Source organism: Hyperolius riggenbachi, chromosome 12, assembly GCF_040937935.1.
Source record: "Hyperolius riggenbachi isolate aHypRig1 chromosome 12, aHypRig1.pri, whole genome shotgun sequence".
Lineage (NCBI taxonomy): Eukaryota > Metazoa > Chordata > Amphibia > Anura > Hyperoliidae > Hyperolius > Hyperolius riggenbachi.
The window spans coordinates 97,638,402-97,663,910 of NC_090657.1; the positions used below are offsets into that span (position 1 = coordinate 97,638,402).

The 25,509-nt window shown below is 43.9% G+C and overlaps 1 protein-coding gene across 6 annotated transcripts in view; it reads left to right on the forward strand.

Annotated features, from left to right (window-relative positions):
- Positions 1 to 13,661, forward strand: part of CACNB1 (calcium voltage-gated channel auxiliary subunit beta 1) — a 154,923-nt gene extending 141,262 nt beyond the window's left edge. For all 6 annotated transcript variants that reach the window (XM_068262726.1, XM_068262728.1, XM_068262723.1 and 3 more), the window contains one exon: positions 10,550 to 13,661. In XM_068262726.1, the coding sequence (XP_068118827.1) occupies positions 10,550 to 10,984 (435 nt within the window). In that variant the 3' untranslated portion in view covers positions 10,985 to 13,661. The remainder of the gene's footprint in view (positions 1 to 10,549) is intronic.
- Positions 13,662 to 25,509: the final 11,848 nt, after the last annotated feature.

Below are 25,509 nucleotides of genomic sequence, written 5' to 3' on the forward strand. Positions count from 1 at the left end.
ACTAATAGTTAACGGTTTTTGATGAGCAGAAACATTTAAGTGTGACAAACATGCAAAAGAATAAGAAATCAGGAAGGGGGCAAATAGTTTTTCACACCACTGTACCCCCAAAAATAGGTGCATTTTACCTGTGTAAGAGCATTTATCAATGAAATCCTTAAAGGATGGTATATATGGAATCACAGACTTCAGAGCACTTCCTCATAGTTCTCACTTTTTATTTCATTTTTTTCTTTATACACACCCTAGTGGAAAATTATGAGAGCTCTATGCCACTAAAAGCAAAAACATATAAAAATGTTAAATTAGGAATGGACAGTGGTCACTCCTACTCAGCATGTCAAGTCTGAGAAGGTCTGACTAGTAAATAGCCCCACAATGCAACAGGGGATTCCCTAAGGTATATTGTCATTCAGCATGATTTAATTGGGGATGTGAGCATAGGTACAGTGATGTTCAGGGGGTCCAAAACTAAACTGATAAATAACTGCTCTCCCATTGGAAGGAAAGTAGGAATAGTTTTAACCGTTTAATTTCAACAGCTGTTCTTCAATTTAAAATAGCAATATCCTGCTTTTTCATTATTGCTTCATGAAGCTATCTCGCAGCCAGTATGTAGATTTAAACTACCACTATTACACAAAAAATTGTAAAATTTAAAATACAGCTTTACACATCCTTATAAGAAGTACATTTCTCCTATATTAAAATGTACTGTAATTTACTTTTCTCCCATGACTCTATTGCTTACAGTAGGCAGTGAAAATCTGACAGCTTTTGGACCTGTCCATCTCCTCATGGGAGCTTCTCAAGGCTTCCTTTATTTTCAAAATCACTTACTGAATGCAGTTGGTCAATACAACTGCCAAAATAGTGGTTTTGTAAAAAACAAAAAAAAAAAAAACGGATACACTGAGAATACTCATGAAGAGATGGGGACTAGTGCAATTCCTGCCAGATTTGTCAGATTTTTACTACTGTAAATACGTGTCAACAACATAGGAAAAAGTAATTTATAGTACAATTTAATCTGGCAGAATTCTACTTCTCATAAGTAGGTGTACACACGTATATTAAATTTTACAATCTGTCGCAAAAGTGGTCTTTTAAGGATGTGCTTATATTTTTGTAGGTTAGGTTTCAGATCTACTTTGGAGGCATCTTAGGTATCCGGTTAGGCTTCAGCTCTACTTTGTAGGCATTTTAAGTATCAAGTTTTCTTCCCCCAGTTTATACACTCTTGTAATGCATTGGATTACATCTTATATGCACTGGCTGTGCTGAATCCTTTTTATGTTTTTTCTCTTGTTAATTTAAGAATTTATGTTTTATTTTTGTGTGTTCATATTATACTAGTTGTCCATTTACTGTAGCAGGTTTAAGTGGAAAGGTTTGACAGGAGTGGTTATGCACTGCCTTTTCTACAATTCTTGATGAGACTCATAACCAATGGGCACATCACAGGCTGTAAGAAATCTGTAAATCCCACAAAGAGCAAAGGGAATACTATGGGATTACTGTTGCTTGGTCCAGCGGATTCCTGCTAGATCAGGAAATAATCTGAAGTCTATAGTGCCAGCAGACATCACAGTTTCCAAGTCATCTTTTAAACTGACCCGTCTGAAAGGGAAATGGAGGTTGCCATTTGGTATGGTCAATGAGATGCAAATCATTTTGAGTTGATGCCTCATTATGCAAATGTTGTATGCAAATGTATGCAGCTTGAATATAAACCAATCAAATCCTGCTGAGGTAAAATTAGATTGGTCAATTTTCAAACTGCATACATTTGCATACAAAATGTGCATAATCCTGCATCAACTCAAAATGATTTGCATCTCATCAAGCATCTCTAGTTGAGCTATTTATTCAAATTTAAACTATGTTAATTATCTGACTGCCCTGCTGATTTTCTACTTGTAATACTTTAAGAGTTTGTACACACTTTTAATGAAAACATTGGTCATGATCATTTTGGGTATAGTTTCAAAGTGTTTACAGGTGCCCCTGACGACTGCCTAATGATCTCTAGGAGTGGGCAAGCTGCTTATTAAAGCCAGATAGCAGAATAGCAGATTGCAGAATAGTGTGTTTGTGCAGGAAACGCTCAGGAATTATCATTTCTGGCGCTCACTACTGAAGATTTGTACAGTCTGTTGAGTATTGTATAGTCAATTAAGTCTAAACCACTGTCCCAGAATGAGTATGCAGATCAGGTGCTCTGATGAAAGTCTGTCTACACTACTTGTTTCAGGTGTGACTCAGACACTACTGAAGCCAGAAAGATCCACAGGACAGCCAGGCAACTGTCATCGCTTAAAAGCAAATAAATATGGCAGCCTCCATATCCCTCTCACTACGTGGTCACTTTAATACTGTTCCATCAGAGATTGGCTGTCAACAGCCAACTCTTCTATAGGCATAAAAATGAGGGCTTGAATAAGCTGCGGCATCATGGTTATATGTAGCCACAAAGTCTTTTACCTGCATGTCCAGCTGCCTCAATCTTTGGCAGATGTCAGATAACACAATTTCAAGTGCTCTGCCAGTGGGTATTTTGTTTGAAACTGCTGTGCACTCTAAACCTCTCCCAGCAAATCTCATTTGGCTGCCTAGTGCAGCCAAATGACCAGGCAGGCGTCAGGAAGCAGTTATAGTTACCTGCTCTGGACGGCTTCTTCTCTTCCTCCACCCGCAGCTCTGAAATTCCAACAGCTCTTCTGGGTCCCGATCACATGATATGACGTGATCAGTATCCAGGAGACCGTGTTAGTGTTACAGCACCACCCAGTGGTGAAAGAGTAGTGATAGAAGAGACTCTTCTTCCATTACCCCCCTTCCACCATCAAGTGGAGCTGTAACGCTGACATGATCACCTGGATCCCGATCACGTCATATCATGTGATTGAAACCGAGAATACATGTTGGGATTATATCACTGTTATGGTGAAGGAAGAATCCAGTTGTCTGGACAGGTAACTATAAAAAGTCCCTGCTGCCCACTCTGCATCCCCTGCCAGGCTGGAGAAGGCACACTTCTCCAGCGGCAGAAAACATTCAACCATGCAGCTAAATAAAGTTTTACTTTATTTGGCTGAAAAGGGTTAAGGAAGGTGGAAATAAACTAGAACAGGATTTTTCAATTCAGTCACCAAGTTACCCCAACAGTGCGTGTTTGGTGGAAATTCACAGAGGTAGTTAATGAGCACTGCTAATGCTAAGACACTTATTACCTCACCTGTGAATGGTTGTGATTTTCTGCAAAACATGTACTGTTGTGTGATCAGATGTGAATCAGCTAACCAGGGTAGTCACTCGGAATCCTTGTTCTATTTAACAGGTGAAACCTGATTGACTCCTGTGGGGAGCTGCTCCATGTTTTGCCCTGGTTTTCTTTGCAGCCCATCTATTTCTGTAAAGTATTAAGTAAAGGAGTTCTGATTGTAGACTTCACTCTCCTTTTCTTCCCTCTGTAAAACCTGTCTAATGGCCTTCCTATAAATTAATATGAAATATTTGATGTCCATTTCTCTTATTTAATGAAATGATTGTTATGTTTTATTTATATCGCACCATCATCTGCCATGAGGCTTTACAGAATTTAATGGAATTAGAAAATCTGTCAGTGACATATGCTCAGCCAAAATCAAATCAATATGGGCTTACTTTATGTGACTGTTCAGTAGACCTAAATAAATGTCAGGCCTTATATATGTTACGGCCAGAACCCGAAGTCTGGCCACTTCGGGTTCTGGCCGGTCAGAATGCGAAGTGGCCGGCTCATGCGGCCAAAGTAAGAAATGTGTGTGATTATCGGACTTTGGCCGGCCAGAACGCGTTGTGATTTCACCCGGCCGGCCAAGTCCCGAAGTCCCCCTTACTGCCGGCCAGCTGCTCTCCTCTCCCCACCGCCAGAAATCTCAGCTCCCCTCTCCTCCCCCGCTACTCAGACCTCCGATCAGGGCGACCGCACCAGCGAGGCAGAGAGAGGCAGAGCAGCTGCCAGCTCACGCGAGACCCGCAGGACCCGAACACTTCAATGCAGAAGTGTCATTGAACACTTCCGCATATGAAGTGTATGGGTCCGGGCGGGTAGCGAGTGCGCTGCGCTGCTCTGCCTTTCTCCACCTCTCTGGTCGCCCTGATTGGAGGTCTGCAGCAAAGCTCCCCCAGCCCAGCAAATCACCCCCAGCTATGCAAGGCACCCAGCAAAGCCCATAGCCCCAAGACCATGCATTTCCAGCCATCAAATACCCCCCAGCCATGCATAGCCCCCCAGCAAAGCACCCACAGCCATGCATAGCCCCCCAGCAAAGCACCCACAGCCATGCATAGCCCCCCAGCAAAGCACCCACAGCCATGCACAGCCCCCCAGCAAAGCACCCCTAGCCACGCACAGCCCCCCAGAAAAGCACCCACAGCCATGCACAGCCCCCCAGAAAAGCACCCACAGCCACGCACAGCCCCCCAGAAAAGCACCCACAGCCACCCACAGCCCCCCAGAAAAGCACCTGCATTTATGCATAGCCCCCCAGCAAAGACACCTCCCCGAAGCCATGCACAGCCCCCCAGCAAAGCACCCCCAGCCATGCATAGCCCCCCAGCAAAGCACCCACAGCCACGCACAGCCCCCCAGAAAAGCACCTGCATTTATGCAAAGCACCCAGCAAAGACACCTCCCCGAAGCCATGCACAGCCCCCCAGCAAAGCACCCCCAGCCATGCACAGCCCCCGAGCAAAGCACCCCCAGCCATGCACAGCCCCCCAGCAAAGCACCCACAGCCATGCAAAGTGCCCAGCAAAGCACCCAGAAAAGCCCCCTTCATCTATGACTAATCACCACTGTAATTTGATCTCTCCCCTGTGTCACCTGACTGCCACAGCAGAGCAGCTAATTTAAAAGCACAGGATGTTATCAATATGTCTGCTCCCAAGAAAGCAGGATGTAGACACACTGCCGATTTATTGCAGGATTTGTATCAGCTGTAACTAAGAAATGCTTTTCTTTAAAAAGATTATTATGCTGCATCTTTCAGAGCAGAGAGGAAGTTCCGAGTGCCATTCACGGTGCTGGACAGGACCCAGGATGTTCTGGGATTTGTGCGTTTTGGACTTTGGCCGACTGACTTTGGCCGTTTCTAGAACTGGCCGGCCAATGTCAGAAATTCCCAGCATTTTGGACTTTGGCCGACGTCAAATCGGCCAGTTCTAGAAACGGCCGGCCAATTCTAGAATTGGCCGATTTCTGGTTTTGGCCATAACATATATAAATTACCAAAATCCCCTATACAGACTTACAGTAAGCTCCCGCCGTTCCCCACAAATTACTTTACAAAAAGCTCATATGACTATAATTTCTATAATTTTAGTTCAATCGAATTTCTTACATTTCTCAAGGATTCTAGCGAGAAGTAAGGGGGGTGGGGGGGGGGTGTAAATGTAAACCTCCTCCTCTGACAGTTAAAGGAATGGGAGTGGGTCAATGTTTTGAAGGCCTTCATACACAATTTTGGACTCTCCTGACCTACAGTATATGTTTCAGGGGGTGCTGGGGATGATGCTTCCCATTTGGTAAATGCTGTCATTAATAAAGAGGGTGCACTAGAATATGTAAGGTAGTGTTGAGAAGCATTGCCATACTGCACTTATTGATTCTCTATACTGTATAATAGGAGAATACAGATTTAACCTCTTTGCCAGTTATCCCGAACTGAGTTCGGGGTAAGCCGGCGTGGAGGATTTCTCAGGCCCTGGTGGGCCGATTTGCATAATTTTTTTTTTGTTACACGCAGCTAGCACTTTGCTAGCTGCGTGTACTGCCTGATCACCGCCGCTCTGCGCCAATTCGCCGCTACCCACCGCGCCGCCCCCCCAGACCCCTTGCGCAGCCTGGCCAATCACCGCCAGGCAGCGCTAAGGGGTGGATGGGGACTCCCCAGACACCATGATGTGGATGACGTCGATGACGTCATCCCGATCGTCGCCATGGCGACGGGGGAAGCCAAACAGAAAATCCCGTTCTGAACGGGATTTCCTGTTTGCTCTGATCGCCGGAGGCGATCGAAAGGGGTGGGGGGATGCCGCTGCACAGCTGCTATGAAAAATAATGTTTTAAAAGTGCTGCGCTGCCCCCCTGGTGATTTTATTGGAACGCCAGGGGGGTTAATACCCACCCCATTATCTACTTTATGTAGTTGTCAGCACTATTACAATCTGTAGTACAGCGGCCCCAGCAAGCGCTCCGCAAGCGATCTGCCAGGTGGATGAACTTGGCCGAGCAACGGCCGACTCCATTGTGCACGCCGCTGCCCCGCTTGCAGTATCATGTCACGTGCTCCTTCATCGCTCCGCCTCCCTGCATAGCAACACAGCGTGTCATCAGCTACACAGCTGACTCATATTTGTTTAGCATCAGCCCAGCAATGTCACTTGGGGGATCGGGTGCTGATCTCCAACGGACCCGATCCCCAACGGGCGACATCAGTCAAAGTTGTGTAACCGACGGGCAACATCAGTCAAAGTTGTGTACTCACCTTAAAGCGGAATATAACCCTGCATTTCAACTTTGCTCTAAAACATTATTTACAGCATATTATATGCAACCAGCATTTTTTTTTTACTGGACCAGCATTGGAAGGGTTAAACACACAGCTTTAAAGTTCCTGGAGAGAACTGCTGCCGCATCCGAAGTTTACATAGATACATTTCAGCAAAACAAAATGTAACAACTGTGGAATGTGACTCACTCTCTCTGACTGCAGGAGCTGGAGGACAGCCAAAGAGTGTGTAACATTCCTCACTTGTTACATTTTGTTTACTGAAATGTATCGATTTAAACTTCGGCTGCTGGGAGCAGCTCTCTACACAGAACTTTAAAACTCTGTATGTAGCCCTTCCAATGCTGGTCTAGTAAAAAAAAATGCTGGTTGCATATAATATGCTGTAAATAATGTTTTAGAGCAAAGTTGAAATGCAGGGTTATATTCCGCTTTAAGAGCTATGCAATTAGGTTTGAGTGGAGAATTCTATGTGATTAGCCATCTCAGACACTGATTAGCTTATGTCTCCTGAAACAATCATTTGTAATTTAGGACACCCTCTTAAGATGTGTACAGGTGTCTCACCAATGTTTGGTGGCTGCTCATTAGCGGTTGGGCACCATGGAAGACCCACAGATCTGGAAGTATTGTTACCCAGTTTGTATAAAGCCTTGCGTGCCAGTTGAAACCTCTTTAGTTCTTTGCACAATAATGTAAAGATGGTAATAATTACCTTGTTGTCTCTACACTAGAAATGTAACATAGGAATGCAATGAGCTGATTCATTGTGAGAAACCCTATAACGTGTTTGTGAAAATCAGGAATCTGTACACCCCTAAATGTATTTATTCTGTGTTTCTCATTAAATAAGACATCTCATCATGCTCTGAAAGTCATCTTCCCATGTTTCTTCTCCACAATCCACACACACACAATGAGCCTCATTACAACTGCAAATTATTACTTTTTCTCTGGTTGTCTTTTACCTCATCTGTCATATTTCCAAATCCTACTCTGTCGTAAATAATAGAACTGTATGTGGCACAAGCCCACCCATAGCAAGCAGCTCATATGCTTCTGTCATCTTTCTAGGGTATGCTTGATAATGCTGCCTTTTGATTGGTTGCCCTGGGCAGTACCACTGTGATTTCATGCAGTTTTATAAATGTACCTCTATTTTATTTTGCTAGTTAAGGGGTGGATTACATGTCATGTTGCATTACTATTAAGCATCCATAGTTGTATGACTACAAGACAATCTATTCCATCTGCAGTACCATAGACACTGACTGTAGTAGCTGTAAAGATAATCGCATGATCAGTTAAACAGTCACTGGAAACATTGACGCAAAAGGAGCAAAGCCTTTGCTTTTGAAACCAGAAGCTGATTCTTTAGTCATTTTCTGAAATGATCATACTGGTCCAACACATGTATAAAGAGCTACATACTATCTTTATATGACTATCCATCTCCCATAGGTCGGATATGTCATGAGCAGTCATGATCACTCGGACCACGTGTCACAAAGCATGCCCCTACAAATAATGATTTTACTCCAAAAACTCATATTTATGGACGCTATTTTGTCTCTCGGTATAAAATGATTGCTATCTTTGTACTGTGGCTAATCCATGATACTGTTTTCATAATCCTGAGAGATCCAAATGGCATTACTAAGGTTCTCTCTGTATGTATGTGCATGTAACTAATTGCACAAACATGAATGCACTAACCTTTCAGCAAGAGGCTTTTTAATACACCATACAGCTTAGATGTATTAATTAAGGAAGTTCTGACTGTCAGGGCTGCTATACAAATGCAGTCATATAACTGCAAATTTACTAACGTTTTAGCAATTCGGTGGTGCAATATAAACCAGACAAGGATTGCAAACAGTTGCCACCTATCAGATCATTCTAGTTTAATGAATCCATGCTAGGCATTTAGGGTAACTTATGTTTTAAATTTCAGAAAAGTAAATTGGACCCTGATGTGGTGGGTGACCAAAGAGGCAAACGTTTTAAAAGGGAGATTCACAAGTCATATATGTAATGTCTGCAATTTAATGAATACATCAGATTGTTGCTACTAATTCATAGGGAAATTTCCATTTATATGCGTACGCAAGATTGGTGCAGATTATCTTATACAGAGCTTGGGACCCGTTCACGCTGTCTGTGTTCACATGTGTTTCCCCACACAGCATTCGGAACCCATTCACACTGTCCATGTTCACATTTGTTTTTCCCACACAACGCTCGGGACCAGTTCACACTGTCCATGTTCACATGTTTTCCCACATAGGGCTTGTGACCCGTTCTCACTGTTCGTGTTCACATGTGTTTTTCCAAAGTCCAAAAGTGGTTCCGCACAATCCTTTAAAGTTCAATGACTTTTATCAATGCAGAAGAGTCATAAATGCTGTGAGGCAGAGCGCTGTTTCAAAGACACACATGTCCTCTTCATCAGTGTAACAACATAGAATAATCATATGTATTGCATTAATAAAAGTCATGAACGTTAAAGGATTGTGTGGACCCACTCTTGGACTTTGAATGGCTAAGGAGGTGGTACCAGCTTCCCTTGGTTGATTGCATTCTGCCCAGCTATAGCATTGTGCAAATCCTACTACATACTGACCCTTGGCATATTATGAGCTATCAACTGTCAGAAACATTGAAGACATGATTGGGGGTCTTCACCGGTAGAGCAGAAGTCTATCTCCAAGGGATATCGCAACCTCTAACTCTTTAAGAACCTCTTTTGGGATTCTTATTGTTGTCCTGGTTTTCCATCCATGAGAATTTCCATTATTTCCTATCCATGTGGTCTTTGGCCCACATTGCCCAATTTGTCTTTTGCAAGTTGATTCTTACTTATACTCCATATTATTGTTTTAATTACATTATTCTTTCTGGGTACCCCCTACAATCATTAGACTTTTTTCTCCTTTCTGGCAATTTCATGGGCTCTTCCTTAGTCTCCCCTTTTTTTTTTTAGAGTTTAACCATTGCTTGTACCAGTGGCATTGCCTGAGTGGGGTCAGATCTCCCCAAAACTGTTCACAGTGGCTGCCTTTGTAGTAACCAATTCTTGTGAGTATATCGGCTTACCTAGTTTCAGTTTATAGAGAACACTACACTGTATTGGATCTTGACTTGTCCCGTTTTCTTTTTGAGGTTTCCCCGCCCTTTCACCTTACGCTCTCAGAAAAACTGCAGAGCAGTGACTGAGCTCAAAGATGTGAGGAGAACATCAGGACTTTTTTTACCATCTCTTTCTGTCTTATCTGTTGCCATCTGACAGCTGTGGAAGCTGGAGATAGAGTATCACCACTAGAGCAAATGTTTTCTGTGCTGCTCATAGTATGCTCCATATAACATTCTCTTTTACTAGCAATATGGAAAACAAAAAGGGCTAAGGTTGTTTCTGAGTTTATATTCCATTGTGTAACATTTTAGAATCTGTACACAACAGCGTGCTTTTGTAAGAAATTGAAGCGAGTTGTGGGTATGTGTACAGCATAGCTCTGTTGTGGCTGTGTGTACAGGACAGGTCAGGTAGCTGTGTGTACAGACAGAACCTAGGTCAGTCAATCCTGTGTTTATAGGACATATAGTTCAGTTGTGGCAGTGTGTACCTGAGGCATATCTCAGTATTGCCTGTGTACCTGGGGTGTATATTTCCGTTATAGCTGTGTGTACAGGGAAAATATATCTTTGTTTTGGCTGTGTGTACAGAACATACAGTATGTCTCACTTGTAGCAAGGTATAAAGGGATAACTTACAGCCTAAAATTCAATGCGAGTCTGCTTCTCTCCAATCTCTGAACGAAAACACAGACATGAGCAGAGCTGCACACGCAACACTTGCATGCATAGATCCTTAAGCACATGGTTATATTGTTAATGAAAAAAAAAATTCTTGTTTTTTTCTAACCCACTTGCTTGTGCATGAAATTAACCCGTGTGTTTCTGTCTTTGCCTGCTTTGTTTGTCTTACTAACCAGGGCCCTTATTTGGTTCATGGAGAACTGAGATCTGAAGGAACAGACCGGACAGGTGTGTATGAAGGACAGCTGAGGAGAGGACAGATGGGCTCCAGAGTCCTTTCCAGACACGACACTCTGGAATCAGAGACACAGGGAAGCCGGGACTCAGCTTACACAGAGCCAGGAGACTCCTGCATGGACATAGAGACTGATCCTTATGAGGATCCAGAGCCCAAAAGTCACGGGGGCTCTTTTCAAGGTGGGGATCATGGCCGGCTTCAGCGTCAAGGGTCCTGGGAGGAGCTGGGCCCAGATCAGGAGAACCTACAGCAACGGAGAAGGAGGGAGTCACCAAGACCACAAGGAAAAGGGAGAGATCAATACTGGCATGAAGGTGAAGGCCGGAACAGGGTTCAGCTGGACAGCTGGGGGAGAGATGTGTGTATTCGTTAATGGCTGCCTCAAACAACACCTAGGAAGAAATGATAAGGCCATCATACACCTCTGGCATACGTCACATCTGTTGTATACTGCCTTCCTCCAGGCACTCACTGCTCTGCTGAGCATAGCATTCCATACACAACACATTTGTACATGATCATGCCTCCAGGACTCACCAATATCAACACATTCATGTCTAATGTACGGGTTGGTAACATAACTGCAGCTATATCTTCCACCCCTGAGCCTCACTTGCAACCCCTTTGGGTTTTATCCTTTCTGCAGCTCAAGGCTCTTACAGAAACAGCAGAAGGTTTTATAATAAACACTGCCTCCAACTGTGGCTCTGCACTCACTGCCTTGGGAACATTCACTGCCCCCTGCCTCATAACAGGCAATGTTCCTAAAGACTAAGCCAATGGTGCCAAATTCACACCTGCAAAGTACCACAACAGATTGTGTTTACAGAAGTGCAACCTCCGTTTTTTTGTAAAAATACATCCAAGTTGAGGTTTATATTCTTTGTTATTTCAAAGTGGCCACATTCATGCATCATTGTTTAAGCTCATTAGTTCCTGGGCATGAGACTTAATAAGGTAGTGTGCAATAACCTACACCGACCAATCGCCTGTCATCTTCATCAGACTCCCCTAAGCGCAGAATATGGTTGCTGTAGTCATTGCACAGCTTGCTTGCTTCCGCACTGCCTTATTACATGAGCCTGATAATCCAGAATGTTAAGAAAGGAACTTGCCTGAGCTTTCATCATTGTGATGTTGTTGGAATATAAACAGTCACCTAAAATCTGGAGAAGAGTACTTATAAAGTACACCTATACCAACAGCTCCCAACAGCCCTCCTATTTATTCATTTTTGTGCCATTCATTTTGGCTCCAGTGCTTAATTATGCAGCCATGTTTTATGGGGTGAGGAGGGGGTCCTTTTGAAAGAAGCATTGGCTCATCATGTTTGGTAAATCCCAAGAGCTTTGGCTGACAGTGGTTGCCTTTGGCACTAGTTGTGATTGTGACTAAGGATAAGATGGAAAGAGGTTAGTTTTGTTGGTTCGGGTTATGAGGTCAGCCATCAGGCAGGGGTAACTGTAAAGGGGAGGTTAAGGTTCAGAGTCAGAAAGAGGTATTTAGCAAGGAGGGGATAATGTTAGGGAAGACAATCAAGGCGTACATGCTGCTTTCTTTTGGGTGCCGGAGATGGCCACTAGTATAATATTGGTAAAATTGTATATATTCTACTATTAGGCTGTATGTAATTACACCAAAATAAAATAGCAGGCTTACAAACTGTAGCTGCAAATAGCAAACACTTCGCAAAGTACCTGTTAGTTGTAGCTGCAATTTGTGTAGTGGGCTGCTCCAGTGCTCAAAATAAAGCCGCTGATCATTTACAGCTATGGTATTAACATGGACACCTATGGCAGCAACCACAAATCCCCAGCTCCTCTGGTGCCCAAATTGCCTGCTTTAAGAATGAAGATAGAGATTTAATTAAGGAGTGTATTGGGGTTAGGCATCAGGAATGGATAAACAGCAGAGGTTATGCTTAAGGTGTCAGGAATAGGAATTTCATTATGGTGAAATGGTTAGGGATAGTTAAACCTGAGGGAAAACTGAATAGTATAGAAAAGAAAAAGCGCAACAAACGCAAAAAAACAGCGCTGGCACCAAAAATACATTTCTCCTAATTACACCTCAATGGCACCATGTTGCTGTATGAACAGATTTCCTGCTGTAAAATCTATCCATAGAGCTACATGGTGCCATTGAGGGCAGGGTGTGCCCTGACATACTGCACCACTGCCCCCTCTAAAGCCTATAGCCTATGGCACTCAGCATCTCTCTGCTAGTTACAGTGGAGGTACCATCTATGTACAGTGCAAAAGACTGTGTGTCCCCTTTTGTGAGCACCTGGGATTGTGGAGAACACAACATATAGTAGCCTTACATGACGGAAATAGGGGGCTGGAGAGAACAGTTAGTATTCTTGCACTTTGAAAATATCCTTTAAGTTATTCCTCTGTTGTCTATTTACATCATGTCATAGTAACCAATGAGACAAGTGCTTTCATTGCCAAATTGTGGCCACTTGCAAGATTATTTTTTGATTCATGGTACTAAGGTTCATTTATTGTTTATAATGATAGTCAAGACTTCATACAAATTATTTAACCTCCTTAGCGGTAATCCCGAGTCAGGCTCGCGACGGAAAGCCACTGAACAGGGTGGTAATCCCGTGCCTGAGTGAGTTTCATGCAAGTATGTTTTTCTTCTTGTTTGTTTATTGTCTAAAAGCTTGTGAAAAAAAATGTTATGGCTTTTAGACCTTAAATCTGGAAATAATTATAACGCCAGGGAGGTTAAGGTTATTCTATACTCGTATGTTGGGAAAACACTTTTAGTACATGGTAGAAAATCTCAAGCTAAGTTGGTGAAAATATTGTGTCAGCTTTAAATTAAACCAAACTAAATCTACACATGCCCTATTTCATTAGTCCTGTTTCAAGGCATATACTAATTGCCTCAGTGCTGAAAGATTTGCAGTTCAATGGTCTTCTCTTGGACACGAGAGCAATGCAAGGGTACTAGCGTTTTTGTAAGATGAGTTGGGTTACAGCACAATGAGAAAATCCTACATCTGATTTCTGTTTCCACCATATCTGCAATCAGTTTATTTGAGGGGGGGGGGGGGGGGGGGGGGACATACTGAGATTGGAAGAACTTGTATAAAGCAGTTCACTGCCAAACACCAACTGCTGGAAGTTCATAGCAAGAACAGTTCCTCAAATGTACAGGTAGAAACCATTATGAGATTGCTGCTCAGTCTAAAGACCAATAACTATTCACTCAAGCAGTTTGCTCATGTGTGCACAGTGGTCCCAACAGTTTGTTTGTTGCCAACTTTCTTTAATCTCTGCATGATGCAGGGACTTGTTTCTTACTACGGCCACACGCTCTTGCACTAGAGCCTTGAGTCCATTGGTTACTATGGCATTTGTAGTCATGTGTGAAATGAAGCCCTGGTCTCAACCTCATCATTCTCTGAATTAGCCCCACAGCACCCATACTGTATCATCCCTACCAGCCATTTCATTAACACTGCCATCTCATGACTTACGCCAACACTGCCTTCTGACACTCCACTGCACTAACACTGCCTTCTACCCTTATCCCTGATGTGGCCAGTGAGCCTGGCCTCCTTCCTCTTGCAAGTATTCTGCCACTTCCTTGCTAACCCCTAGCTGTCTGGACTTGCATTGCACTGACTCTCCCACTCCCAGTTGTAGATGGGGAGTACTATGACTTCCACGTCCCTCAACCTTTGAACTTTCAATGTCTTCTTTACCCCTATTGGAATGTACATTCAGCCTGACATCCCTGGAGGGGCTTTGGGTCAGGGGGACTTCATATGCCACGTGCCATAAATCTATTTTTGGAGGCAAGAGAGCATAAGCCGAATGTATTAATCCTCTCAATGCCAGAGAGGTCTACAACATTAGGAGCTGAGCAATGGACCACTAAGCTCAAGCCTAAATGGTAACACTACTTTGTTCTCTTGTCAAGCCAAGATGTAAATCATTATCAAATGCCTGTATACATTGTGCCTGCATCTAGTTATATCTTTGCCTGCAGTTTTATTTTGTCATGCCTATTTATTTATGTTTCTAAAAGACTATTCTCCCCAAACTGGAATCTTATTTATTTCTCCTCTTTCTGCAAGCCTGGGGATAGTACTTTTTTGTATTGCCTGACCATGTCTCTGCTCATGTAATTCAGTGAATTGTCTAGATCCCCCAAAGCAGCTCAAACCCACTGCAGTCTCCAGCCAGAAGATCCCAGTGTACTTCTCATAGACCGCTGTCTGTGATGTCAGACCTGATGTCTCACCATTTGCACATTTCCTTGGTGGAAGAAGTGCTGAAGATAATGTTGCATTTGTTTCGTATACAAAATGTATAGGGAAATGCTCATTGTATAAAGCTTTCATCCAACTTCAAGTCAGATTTAACTTTCCACAATGAAGTATACCATGCTCCAGAAAAAAGTATTTTAATAAGACTTCATGAAAAATACAGAAGACCCGATGAAGATTATTCAAGGTACATTACAGAAGTGATTAGCTAATTACACTGTGTGCACTAAAACTGTGTGCCTTGTATGTGTACTCAATGGAATTCAGCGGGCATCTAGCATGTGTATAGCTGACCATGATGCCATTTAAAGATCACACATGCTGAATTAAGGTCATTGCTACTCTTCTTAAACCCCCCTCCCCCCCCCCCCCCCCCGTACATTGTGTACCACACCATGCTCACGCCTCTCTTTCTCATAGCAACAGTAATGCCAGGGGATGTGCTTCTATAATGCTCCTGTCTGATTGATTACCAATCCCTACGGGTGACAGTTACTATCTGTGTGTGTAAGTGTCTTTAATTAATCCAGAGCAAATCCATGGGGTCTGCTCACTGCAAGTGTCTTTTATTGGCAGATCACCAGGTACCGCTGATTGGATGATACTTGGTTATGTACCGATAAGACACTTGCTTGATACGAACAGTGTATAGTCCCCATGGATTTGCTTTGTACCGTATAACTGGTCCAGCACCTTGGAAACTCATATAGTGTGCAACCACACATCTGCATTCTTGTTCCTCTTCTACAAAACAGAGTGATAAGATACTACTTCAGTTGTGACCATTGCCTCTTCAAATATCAGGAGTGAGAAACTGAGCAAAAGGCTCAATGCTATAATTTCTCCCTGTTCTGTGCCTAGTAATGACATCACCACCAGGTATATGGCAGCAGAAATCAGCTATGGAAAAGAAGCAGTAGTGAAAACATGCTGTGGTATACATAGCTGTCACCTCAAATGCAGATGTCACATTTCTATAAAGTATACATTGATTAAAGGTTTGCTCACAGATTGTCAGGGCTGTATTTTCATTTCAAGAGCAGGTGAGACTAGCTACAGTATATTCAGCTGCCTCTACAGCACCAGCTGCCTCTAGGCATGCACCTATTGCTAAATCCAGCCCTGCCGATTCTCATTCCGGTAACCTCTAGGCCAGTGTTTCTCAAACCTGTCCTTGTGACTCCCCAGCGGTGCATGTTTTGCAGGCAACCTCACCCATGCACAGGTGGGGTAATTAGTGTCTCAGCTAGGTGGATTTCATGTAGCTGAGACATTAATTACCCCACCTGTGCATAGGTGAGGTTACCTGCAAAACATGCACCGTTGGGGAGTCACGAGGACAGGTTAAAAGAAACACTGCTCTAGGCAATTTTTATTACGGTGCAGAGAGCGGTACATTGGCTGGCAGCATGGAATTATTGGGCACCAGGGAAACTCTAATAATGTGCACCAATCCTTTAACATTAACCTCTAACCTTCCTCTTTCAACTATTTTCTGATGCTTAACCTTAAACTTCTAAAACTAACCTTCCCCTTCCTCATCCACCAATGCTTCCAAAACCCCATGACTTCTATTGTCCCAATCAGCTTTAGCACCCAACAGCCAGTCCTTTCTACTTCCACAAAAATATTTTTGTCTTCAGCAGGGGATGCCCAGTCTTAAAGGGATACTGTAGGGGGGTCGGGGGAAAATGAGTTGAAGTTACCCGGGGCTTCTAATGGTCCCCCGCAGACATCCTGTGCCCACGCAGCCACTCACCGATGCTCCGGCCCCGCCTACAGTTCACTTCTGGAATGTCTGACTTTAAAGTCAGAAAACCACTGCGCCTGCATTGTCGTGTCCTCGCTCCCGCTGATGTCACCAGGAGTGTATTGCACAAGTCCAGTATGGTCTTTGGTCTGCGCAGTATGCTCCTGGTGCCATCAGCGGGAGCGAGGACACAGCAATGCAGGCGCAGTGGTTTTCTGACTTTAAAGTCAGACATTCCAGAAGTGAACTGGAGGCGGGGCCGGAGCATCGGTGAGTGGCTGCGTGGGCACAGGATGTCTGCGGGGGACCATTAGAAGCCCCGGGTAACTTCAACACATTTTCCCCCGACCCCCCTACAGTATCCCTTTAAGTCCTATGGCTGAAGTCAAGGTTGCAAGTGGAGTTGTCATGCCCCAAATCCATCTACTTCAACAGATAACTCCTGTATTGCTGTAATCTCTGGGATAAAAATAATAAATAACAATAATATCAACTGTTGCTACCTCAAAAACAGAATACCATGATGCAAAATAGACAAGTAAATCTATACTGTAGAGCACTAGAAATATAACGTCCACATCAACCCTTCCCATCAAATTTGGAAACTATGATGAAAAGTCTATGCATGTGGCTGACCTTCGGACTCATCCAGATAGGAATATTTTTGACATTTGGAGGACATAGGCAATCAAAATTGCCAGGGTTTAAATTAGCGTTTTGTCTAGCTAACATTTCCTTGTCTCACTTTCAATGACTGCAGTACTTCCTGAATGCAAGAAAAACACCAAGCTAGTTCACCAGCATTTTCTTAGGCCGGTTTCAGACTGGGAACCAGCGTTAAAGGAGGAGCGCCCGCTGCGGTGCGATGATTGCATAGCAATGTGCGGTGATCTCCCTTCTGGCTGCAAGCAGGGAGTGAGGCTCTCTAGCGCTCTGAAGTCAGAAAGGAAATCTCAATGCTCTGAAACCCCTAAATGTACTCAGTCAGTGGTGCAGGATCTGGCGAGCTAGACCATGGTATTCAATAAGAAAGGGACCTGCAGACTTCATGGAGCAAGTAGAGGGAAATTAGCACTGCAGCAGTAATGACACGGGAGGGGGGAGGCGGGCTGCAAAAGCAGTGTACCTGCTGGCACTGGCAGAGTGCAGACCTAGACTGTGCAGAGTCAAATAGTTCAGTGAAGAAGGAGAAGGGTCGGCACTGCTGTCATGGTGCTTTAATCACAAATCGGCAATACTTGACACACTAGTACAGTCATCAAAAAGTCACATACATAAATCAGCAGGACGTGTGGGTGGGTGCAGGGGAAGAACTTGAGCCTGCTGATTTATGTATGTGACTTTTTGATGATTGTGCTAGTGTGTCACTTATTGCTGTAAGAAATAGTGGAGATACCGCCGCTATGACAAGCAACATGACGGCTATCTCCGCGGATCAGCATGCGGCCTCTGCCGCGCGGTTACACGCTCAAGTTATGCCTGGACCTTCCATTGCTCACAGGCTGAGGGCTACGCGCGCGCGAGCAGAGCGACAGGACCTTTATGCAGCTAAGAGGGGAGTCAGCTGATCCGACGGTCAGCTGACTCCAACTAGCTTCCGGATTGGCTGAGGGACTGGGGCGGCGCTGTGGAGCGTGGCTGGGTATATATAGAGCAGGCCTGTCAGTGCCTCCGCGTCTGCTGTTGCGAATGCTTGAGTGTGTTAGCGCTCAGACCCTAGACAGTTCCCAAAGTGTGCTAGAACCAACCGGAGTTGGGGATCCACACTTATTTAGATCTGTTGATAGCTGAAAATACTAATTCGAATTGTGTTATTTGTTATGACCTTCTGCTTCCCCTGACTATTCTTCTGATTATCGATTCTGTACCTTCGCCTATCTGATTCACGTTGCCAACCTTGCCTGCCTCTGACGTTGAATCAGCCTTTCGCTCCTGTACTGTATCTGTCCGCTTGTTGCCAAACTCTGCCTGTCTGACTACGCCACCCGCACCAGTGGGCTCTTCCACTGGTGAGGGGTTATAGTTCCTACACCATCACCTCAGGTGTAGGATACTATCATATACTAGTGATACCAGCACATTGGGTATCCTAGCCTGCACTACTGTTAGTGCCACTAGGCGGCAGCACCAATAGTATCAACTACGCCTAGGCTACAAATCAGTCAATACCACCTATTCCCTCCAGGGGAACAGTGGTTAGCCTATCAGTGGTTCCTCTCCTTGTACTGTGCACCAAACACTACCAGTCTGCAGTACAGTCTGAATCACTTGCTCCACAGGTGATCAGCTGTACTGCATCCTTGTGTTTTCTGCTGGTGGGTTTACACATTACGTCTCTCGGCTGCAGTAAGGTCTGTCTCACTCGCCCATAAAGTGAACACCGCCTGCAGTCCAATTGGGGTCACCCGCTCCTCGGGTGGACCCTCTCTTCTGAGTACTCATACACGTCCTGCCATTGGCTATCCAGTGTCAAGCTATACTAGTATTGGTGATTCTGCAGATCACCACATAATCAGGTATAGCATCTGTATTATTGGTGATACTGCAGATCATCAATAATCAGAATCTTTTGTGTGCTGACACCCATCGTTACAATTGCCAATTGATTTGTGACTAAAGCACCACGACAGCAGTGCCGACCCTTCTCCTTCTTCACTGAACTATCTGTAGACTTCAGTTGAGCGCATAAAACCGGTTATCTTTATTGCAAACTATAACTAAGGGCGCATCTTGAGCCCGGCGACACGCGTCAGTTTGATCCTGTGGATGTCTGTCAAATTGGAGACTTCTCACGCATTGCACCACGCTGCCCCATAGACTTGCATTGGCTTAGAGCATACATGTCAAACTCCGGCCCGAAGGCCAAATCTGGCCCTCGGAGCCATTAAATTTGGCCCCCAAGTGGTTTTCACACTTTGCATTATGTTTGGCCCACTCTAGACCACCAGGGAAGCTAAATTGGAGGTGAAGCCCTAGAACACCAGGGAAGCCATATGAGGTAGGTAAGAGGAAAGCACTAAACACCAGAGATCTGTATAGGGGATGGTGGGGGCCTTTAAACACCAGGGAACTGTATAGGGGATGGTGGGGTCCTTTAAACACCAGGGAACTGTATAGGAAAGGGAGGACCACTAGACACCAGGGAACTGTTTAGGGGTTGGAGGGGGCCATTAGACACCAGGGAACTTTATAAGGGAGGAAGGTGACCAGTAGACATTGAGGTTGGCCCGTGACTAGGTCCCAGTGTACAATTTTGGCCCTTGACTAGGTCCCAATGTACAATTTCGACCCACTTTGTATTTGAGTTTGACACCCCTGGCTTAGAGCTACCCTGCGGTAAAACTGGGTACCACAATGTGCCTGTGTGAAAGGGCCTAGATGTTTTCAGCCACTGAAGTTCTGGAGTCTTTATATTCTCCATGTGTTTGTGTGGGTTTTCGTCTGAACACTCTGGTTTCCTCGCAGCTCCCACATCCCAAAACACCCACAGATAAGTTTGTCTTCCTCCTAAAATGACCCTAGACTACAATGTACTTTGGTAGGCAGAGAAGGTGCAAACTGGGCATTTGCCCCAGGGCCACATATTTTCATATTAGTAATTACCGGTAAGTAAGTAATAACATGCACAGACTAATGGAGGAGTGCCAGGACTCTGCAGGAGCCCCAGGGACCACAATAAAGTTGGGGGAGGAGAAGACCTAGGGGAGCCCAGCAACTGGCTTGGGGGCCCTGGGGGGGCGGGGGGTGTTATTTGTCAGACATAAAGAGTCCCTTAATGCCTCTTACTGGGGGGTGGGGTTCAGGGTTCTCTCCAGGCTAATATTGCCCAGAGGCCCCATTGCAACTAAAACCAGCCCTGATGGCAGGGATTAGAGTGTGAGCCCCTCTGAGGGACATTTAGTGACAAGACTATATACCAAAAGCGCTACGGACAATGTTAGTGCTATGTAAATATGACATAATAATAATAATGATCAGTTTTTTTAAAAACAGTGCGATCACTCCTTCCAGTTTCACAACACTGTCCTCAGCTTGCACTGCAAAGAAACACCTTAGGAGAAGGAAAAAAAACACATATGGTGTAGCCTGTTTCACTTCTATCATCCTAACGTGACAGACATCCCAGGACATACAAGGCATGAAAACACTGAAGGGGTCCACCACCTGCAAGCTCAGGCGCTCCCCCCCCCCCCCATATGCCCTCGCTCACCAGATAGCCTCTTTCAATCAACAGTCGTTGTCTGCCACCTGGGCACTTCCACATGGATATATCTGTAACCAAACTTAGAGAAATCGACTATGTGTAAAACCAACTTTAATACTTAGATTATTTAAAACCAAGTAATGCCCGTACATTTTAAAAGCACAATAATAGAATTGTATATCACCATCCCTTTGGTCAGGCAAGATTCAGCGTCTCGCGTCTCCACCGCCCCTGAGGAGTCATGTGATATGACGAAACTGGTAGGGCGGAGCTACAGGACACGCAAGCTGAGTCTATGAGAGACGCGAGATGCTGAATCCTGCCTGACCAAAGGGATGGTGATATACAATGCTATTTTTGTGCTTTTAAAATGTACGGGCATTGCTTGGTTTTAATCTAAGTATTAAAGTTGGTTTTACACATAGTCGATTCCTCTAAGTTTGGTTACAGATATATCCATGTGGAAGTGCCCAGGTGGCAGACATTGACTGTTGATTGAAAGAGGCTATCTGGTGAGCGGGGGCATATGGGGGGGAGCGTGTCCTGTAGCTCCGCTCTACCGGTGGACCCCTTCAGTGTTTTCACGCCTTGAATGTTCTGGGATGTCTGTTACGTAAGGGTGATAGAATAGAAGTGAAACAGGCTACAGTACACCATATGTGTTTTTTTCCTTCTCCTAAGGTGTTTCCTTGCAGTGCAAGCTGAGGACAGCGTTGTGAAACTGGAAGGAGTGATCGCACTATTTTTTAAAAAACTGATGGACATTTACAGATTGGTAATCTGAAAGTAGAGCGATCCATGGAAAAAGGGATTGGTATACATATATATATATATAATAATGCAGATGTTTTCTGCAGCTACCTAAACTTGATGCTGACCGAACACTGTGGATGACTATTCCATATTGGAATGACTCCAGCACTATCACATATTTCTATGTGTTTAATGTTTATCAGCTGCTTTCTCAACTGATTGACCTAGCTAGGAAAACACCCACATTGTGAATGAAGCCTTACATCAGCAACAGATGAAATACTACTTGCCTACAAGGTTATTCTCACAGCCATTTTTTATTTAAAACAGCCAGGAAACACCTGAAAAACATTACCTATAGAAATCTATTGTGATGTTTCAATAGTGGGTTCTTCGCTGCATTTAGCCAGAGTAATGGCAGAAAACAGTTGCAAAACACATAGATACATGGCAAACATCAATGTTTTTCTGTATCCAAGAAGTACTGAAATCACAGGTTGTTAGCCCAGTAATCTCTAGCCAAATAATTGTGTTATGCCGTCTTGGCAAATAGGGCAAAATGTTTAATCATGTTGCTTTTAAAGCACTTATTTAGCCGTGACAGCAAACTTTGAAAGCACCTGTGTGAATGAGATCTTATCAGGCCTGGATTTACCCCACAGGAGTCTATAGGCACTGTTGTCCTAGCATCTTAGATTTCGCCCTCCATGAACTTACAAACCCCTGCACCGCAAGTGTGCTGACTGTCCCAGCTGTCACTTCTCCCTTGCTTCCCTTGCCTGTCATAGGTAGCTACAGGTGTCCCTTAGTATTAGGTAGCAAGAGATAGCCTCAGTATTATGTAGCTAGAGGTGCCCACAAGTAATAGGTAGCTAGAGGAACCTCAGTATTAACCTCAGTATTAAGTAGCTAGAGGTACCGCTGACTGAAGGGAGATTTCGTCAGTAAAATGCAGAGAGCAGGGTGAGTAACCTCTAATTTACACTCTCATTAGGACTGCATAGGTAAGGAGGGAGGGAGGCGCTCAGGGAGGGCTGTGAGACGCAATTCTATCATAATGGCGCCTGTAGGTACGTGCCTACAGTACCTTATGGTAAATCCGGCCCTGGTTCTTATCCTGAATAGGACTAGTCTGTTACCTGCAGTACATGTGCTCAGAGCAGGATGGATATCTCATGACAGTACTATATTGTGTGTGACCCCATACACATTCCTATTACATGAAATGGTGCTCGCAGTGATGTAATCTCAGATTAAATACCTCCCAACTTTTTGAGATGAGAAAGAGGGACACTTAAAGCGGTTTAAAACTCTGACAAAATATTCAACAAAAATGTGTTTTCCTACTTTTTATAACCCATACAATTATCATATTTGCTTTTGTGCACAAGTATTATAATTCATTTATAAATTATAACTTCCCAAAGTTCAGTTTATTTACTTTGAAAGCTGCTGGTGCATTTTATTCATAACTGTTGTAATTCTGTTGTAAATGCAGCCAGCAGTGATTTCTGACCTGTGTTTCACTCCAGGACTCATTAGCATAAGTTTCTGAACAGCCAGAGAATGTTTACTTAATTGTCTCAAGTAAAGAATGTATACAGAAGATAAGCTAATCACCAGTTTGGATGTGGCAGCCCCTGCAGAAGAAAAAGTCAGTCCTGTGATGTAACCCTTTAAATGCTGTTTTACTAAAAAAAACAACAACATTGTGTTAGTATATTATATGCTGTAAATAATCTTTTAGAGCAAAGAATAAATACTGGGTTATATTCCACTTTAAGCCCACACCCTGCCACACCCCTAACAACACCCCGACACACCCCTAATCACGCATACCATAAAGATTTCATAAGAAAAATATGTTGTTTTATAATTTAAATCACACTCTGGTCCTTTCTATCCTGATTTATTTACCTTCATACTAAAATTTTAAAATTAGTAATATATCAATTTAAAGGTTGGGAATAAAGTTTAGAGTCAATCAAACACATTTTTTAGTAGAGAAATATATATATTTACATAGAAAGAGGGACAAAGTCCTGAAAGAGAGACAAATGAGGACAGAGGGACTGGGCTCCCAAAGAGGGACACTCCCTCTGAAAGAGGAACAGTTGTGAGCTATGAAGTCAGAAGTCTGTCCAAATGTTCCGTCATAAAGCAAACCTATAGTATGAGGAATAAATAGAGGCCGCCATGTTTATCACACACACTCACATACTTTCATGGCAGTCATGGTGAGCTTTGACTTCACTGTCACACAGCTAGATCAAGTCATTAACCCTCTGCACTCAAGACACTCACAGCAAGCTGAAATACTAGTAGCAGAAACAGAGGATATTAGTTTCCAAAATGGATTGCATGCAACAGCATTCTGCACTAGACCTTTCCACCAGCGTTGTGGTTTCCACTGCAGAAAGTGTCCCTGCTCTACCTGCATCAGTCAGAAAGCAAGCAAACATTTCATGAGTAGCAACTCTTTCTGCAGAGGAAACCTCAGCACTGTTGAAAGAATGTAGTAGAGAATGTTGTTGCATGAAATTTAGTTTGGTTGCTAATATCCTCTATCTCTGCAACTGAATACAATTTGCAACCTAGCTGTTTCTATCTCTACTAGTGTTCCAGCGTGCTGTGTGTCTTGAGTGCAAATGGTTAATGATTGTTTGCATGTAAATTGACCACTCCCCTCAGGACCTGCCCCTTGAAAATCTTGAACCCTAATAATGGCCCGTACTCACGGGCTGCAGAAGTTGCCTGTCGCCAGCACACGTGAGCGTGTGGGCGACAGGCCGGCGACAGCTTCTCTCCAGGTCCCTCCGCGTACACACGCGGAAGAGGGACCAGCGGCGAGGCGGAAGCTGTCGCCGACGTTCCTCCTCCCCCCGCCGGAAGCTCCATATGATACAATGGAGGTTGCTGTCGCTAGTCCGCGTACTCACGCGGACTAGCGACAGTTGCGGGGGAGGTGCGGCGGCGACTGTCGCCATGCGATTGAAACTTTCAATCGCATGGCGACATGAGCGGCGGGCGACAGTTCGGGGTGCGCGCGCGTGCGGCGGCCCATACTCACGAGCGACCTGTCGCCGCAACACGCGCGCGCCGTGTGTTGAGGCGACAAAAGTCCCTCGTGAGTATGGGCCATAAGCAGGGTGACCTCTTTCTTGTGTATACAGCTAGAATAGATATGCAGCCACTTATACATATATGTTCTGGGCTAGTGATTCAGAATGTATTACCGTCAGGATCAGCACAACAGCCAAGCAAGTAGTATTTCAAACAGAAGCCAACTGCACTTCTCATATTCCTGTAACTTTAGGTTTCTTTTCATGCAGCTTGTCCACTTTAACTTTATGTCTGTCTTATGAACACATTGAGTATATTAAAACCATATGGATTCACATCTGTAGTAAAGGTAAACAAGGTTTTTACAATAAATGTCTTAAATGTGTAAAACCCTTGAAAACTATGTGCATGTTCAGTATGTGCTGCCATGCTTGTGGAATACTTGTAGCAGCTGCTGCTGGACTATTCCTGAAATTCCACCATCTGCTTCCAATGCATGTGTCAGGCCAATAGGGGAGAGAATGCACTGGGTAGTATAAGCAAGTTACAGAGCTTGAGGCTAGGAACACAATAGGCAGAAACACCAGCATTTAAGCCACTAATAAAAGTCTATGGGCCGCATGTAAAAACACAAAAATGTGCATTTTACATTATGCATTTTTTTGAAAACGCACTTGTGGCATCATTTTCAAAAACTTATGTAAAATGCACATAATGGATCTCAATGGCCTCACAGAGGAATGCATTTTACATGTGTTTTTGATGCTTTTAAAAAAGAAAATATATATATATATATACATACTGTGTATAAATAAATATATATATATATATATATATATA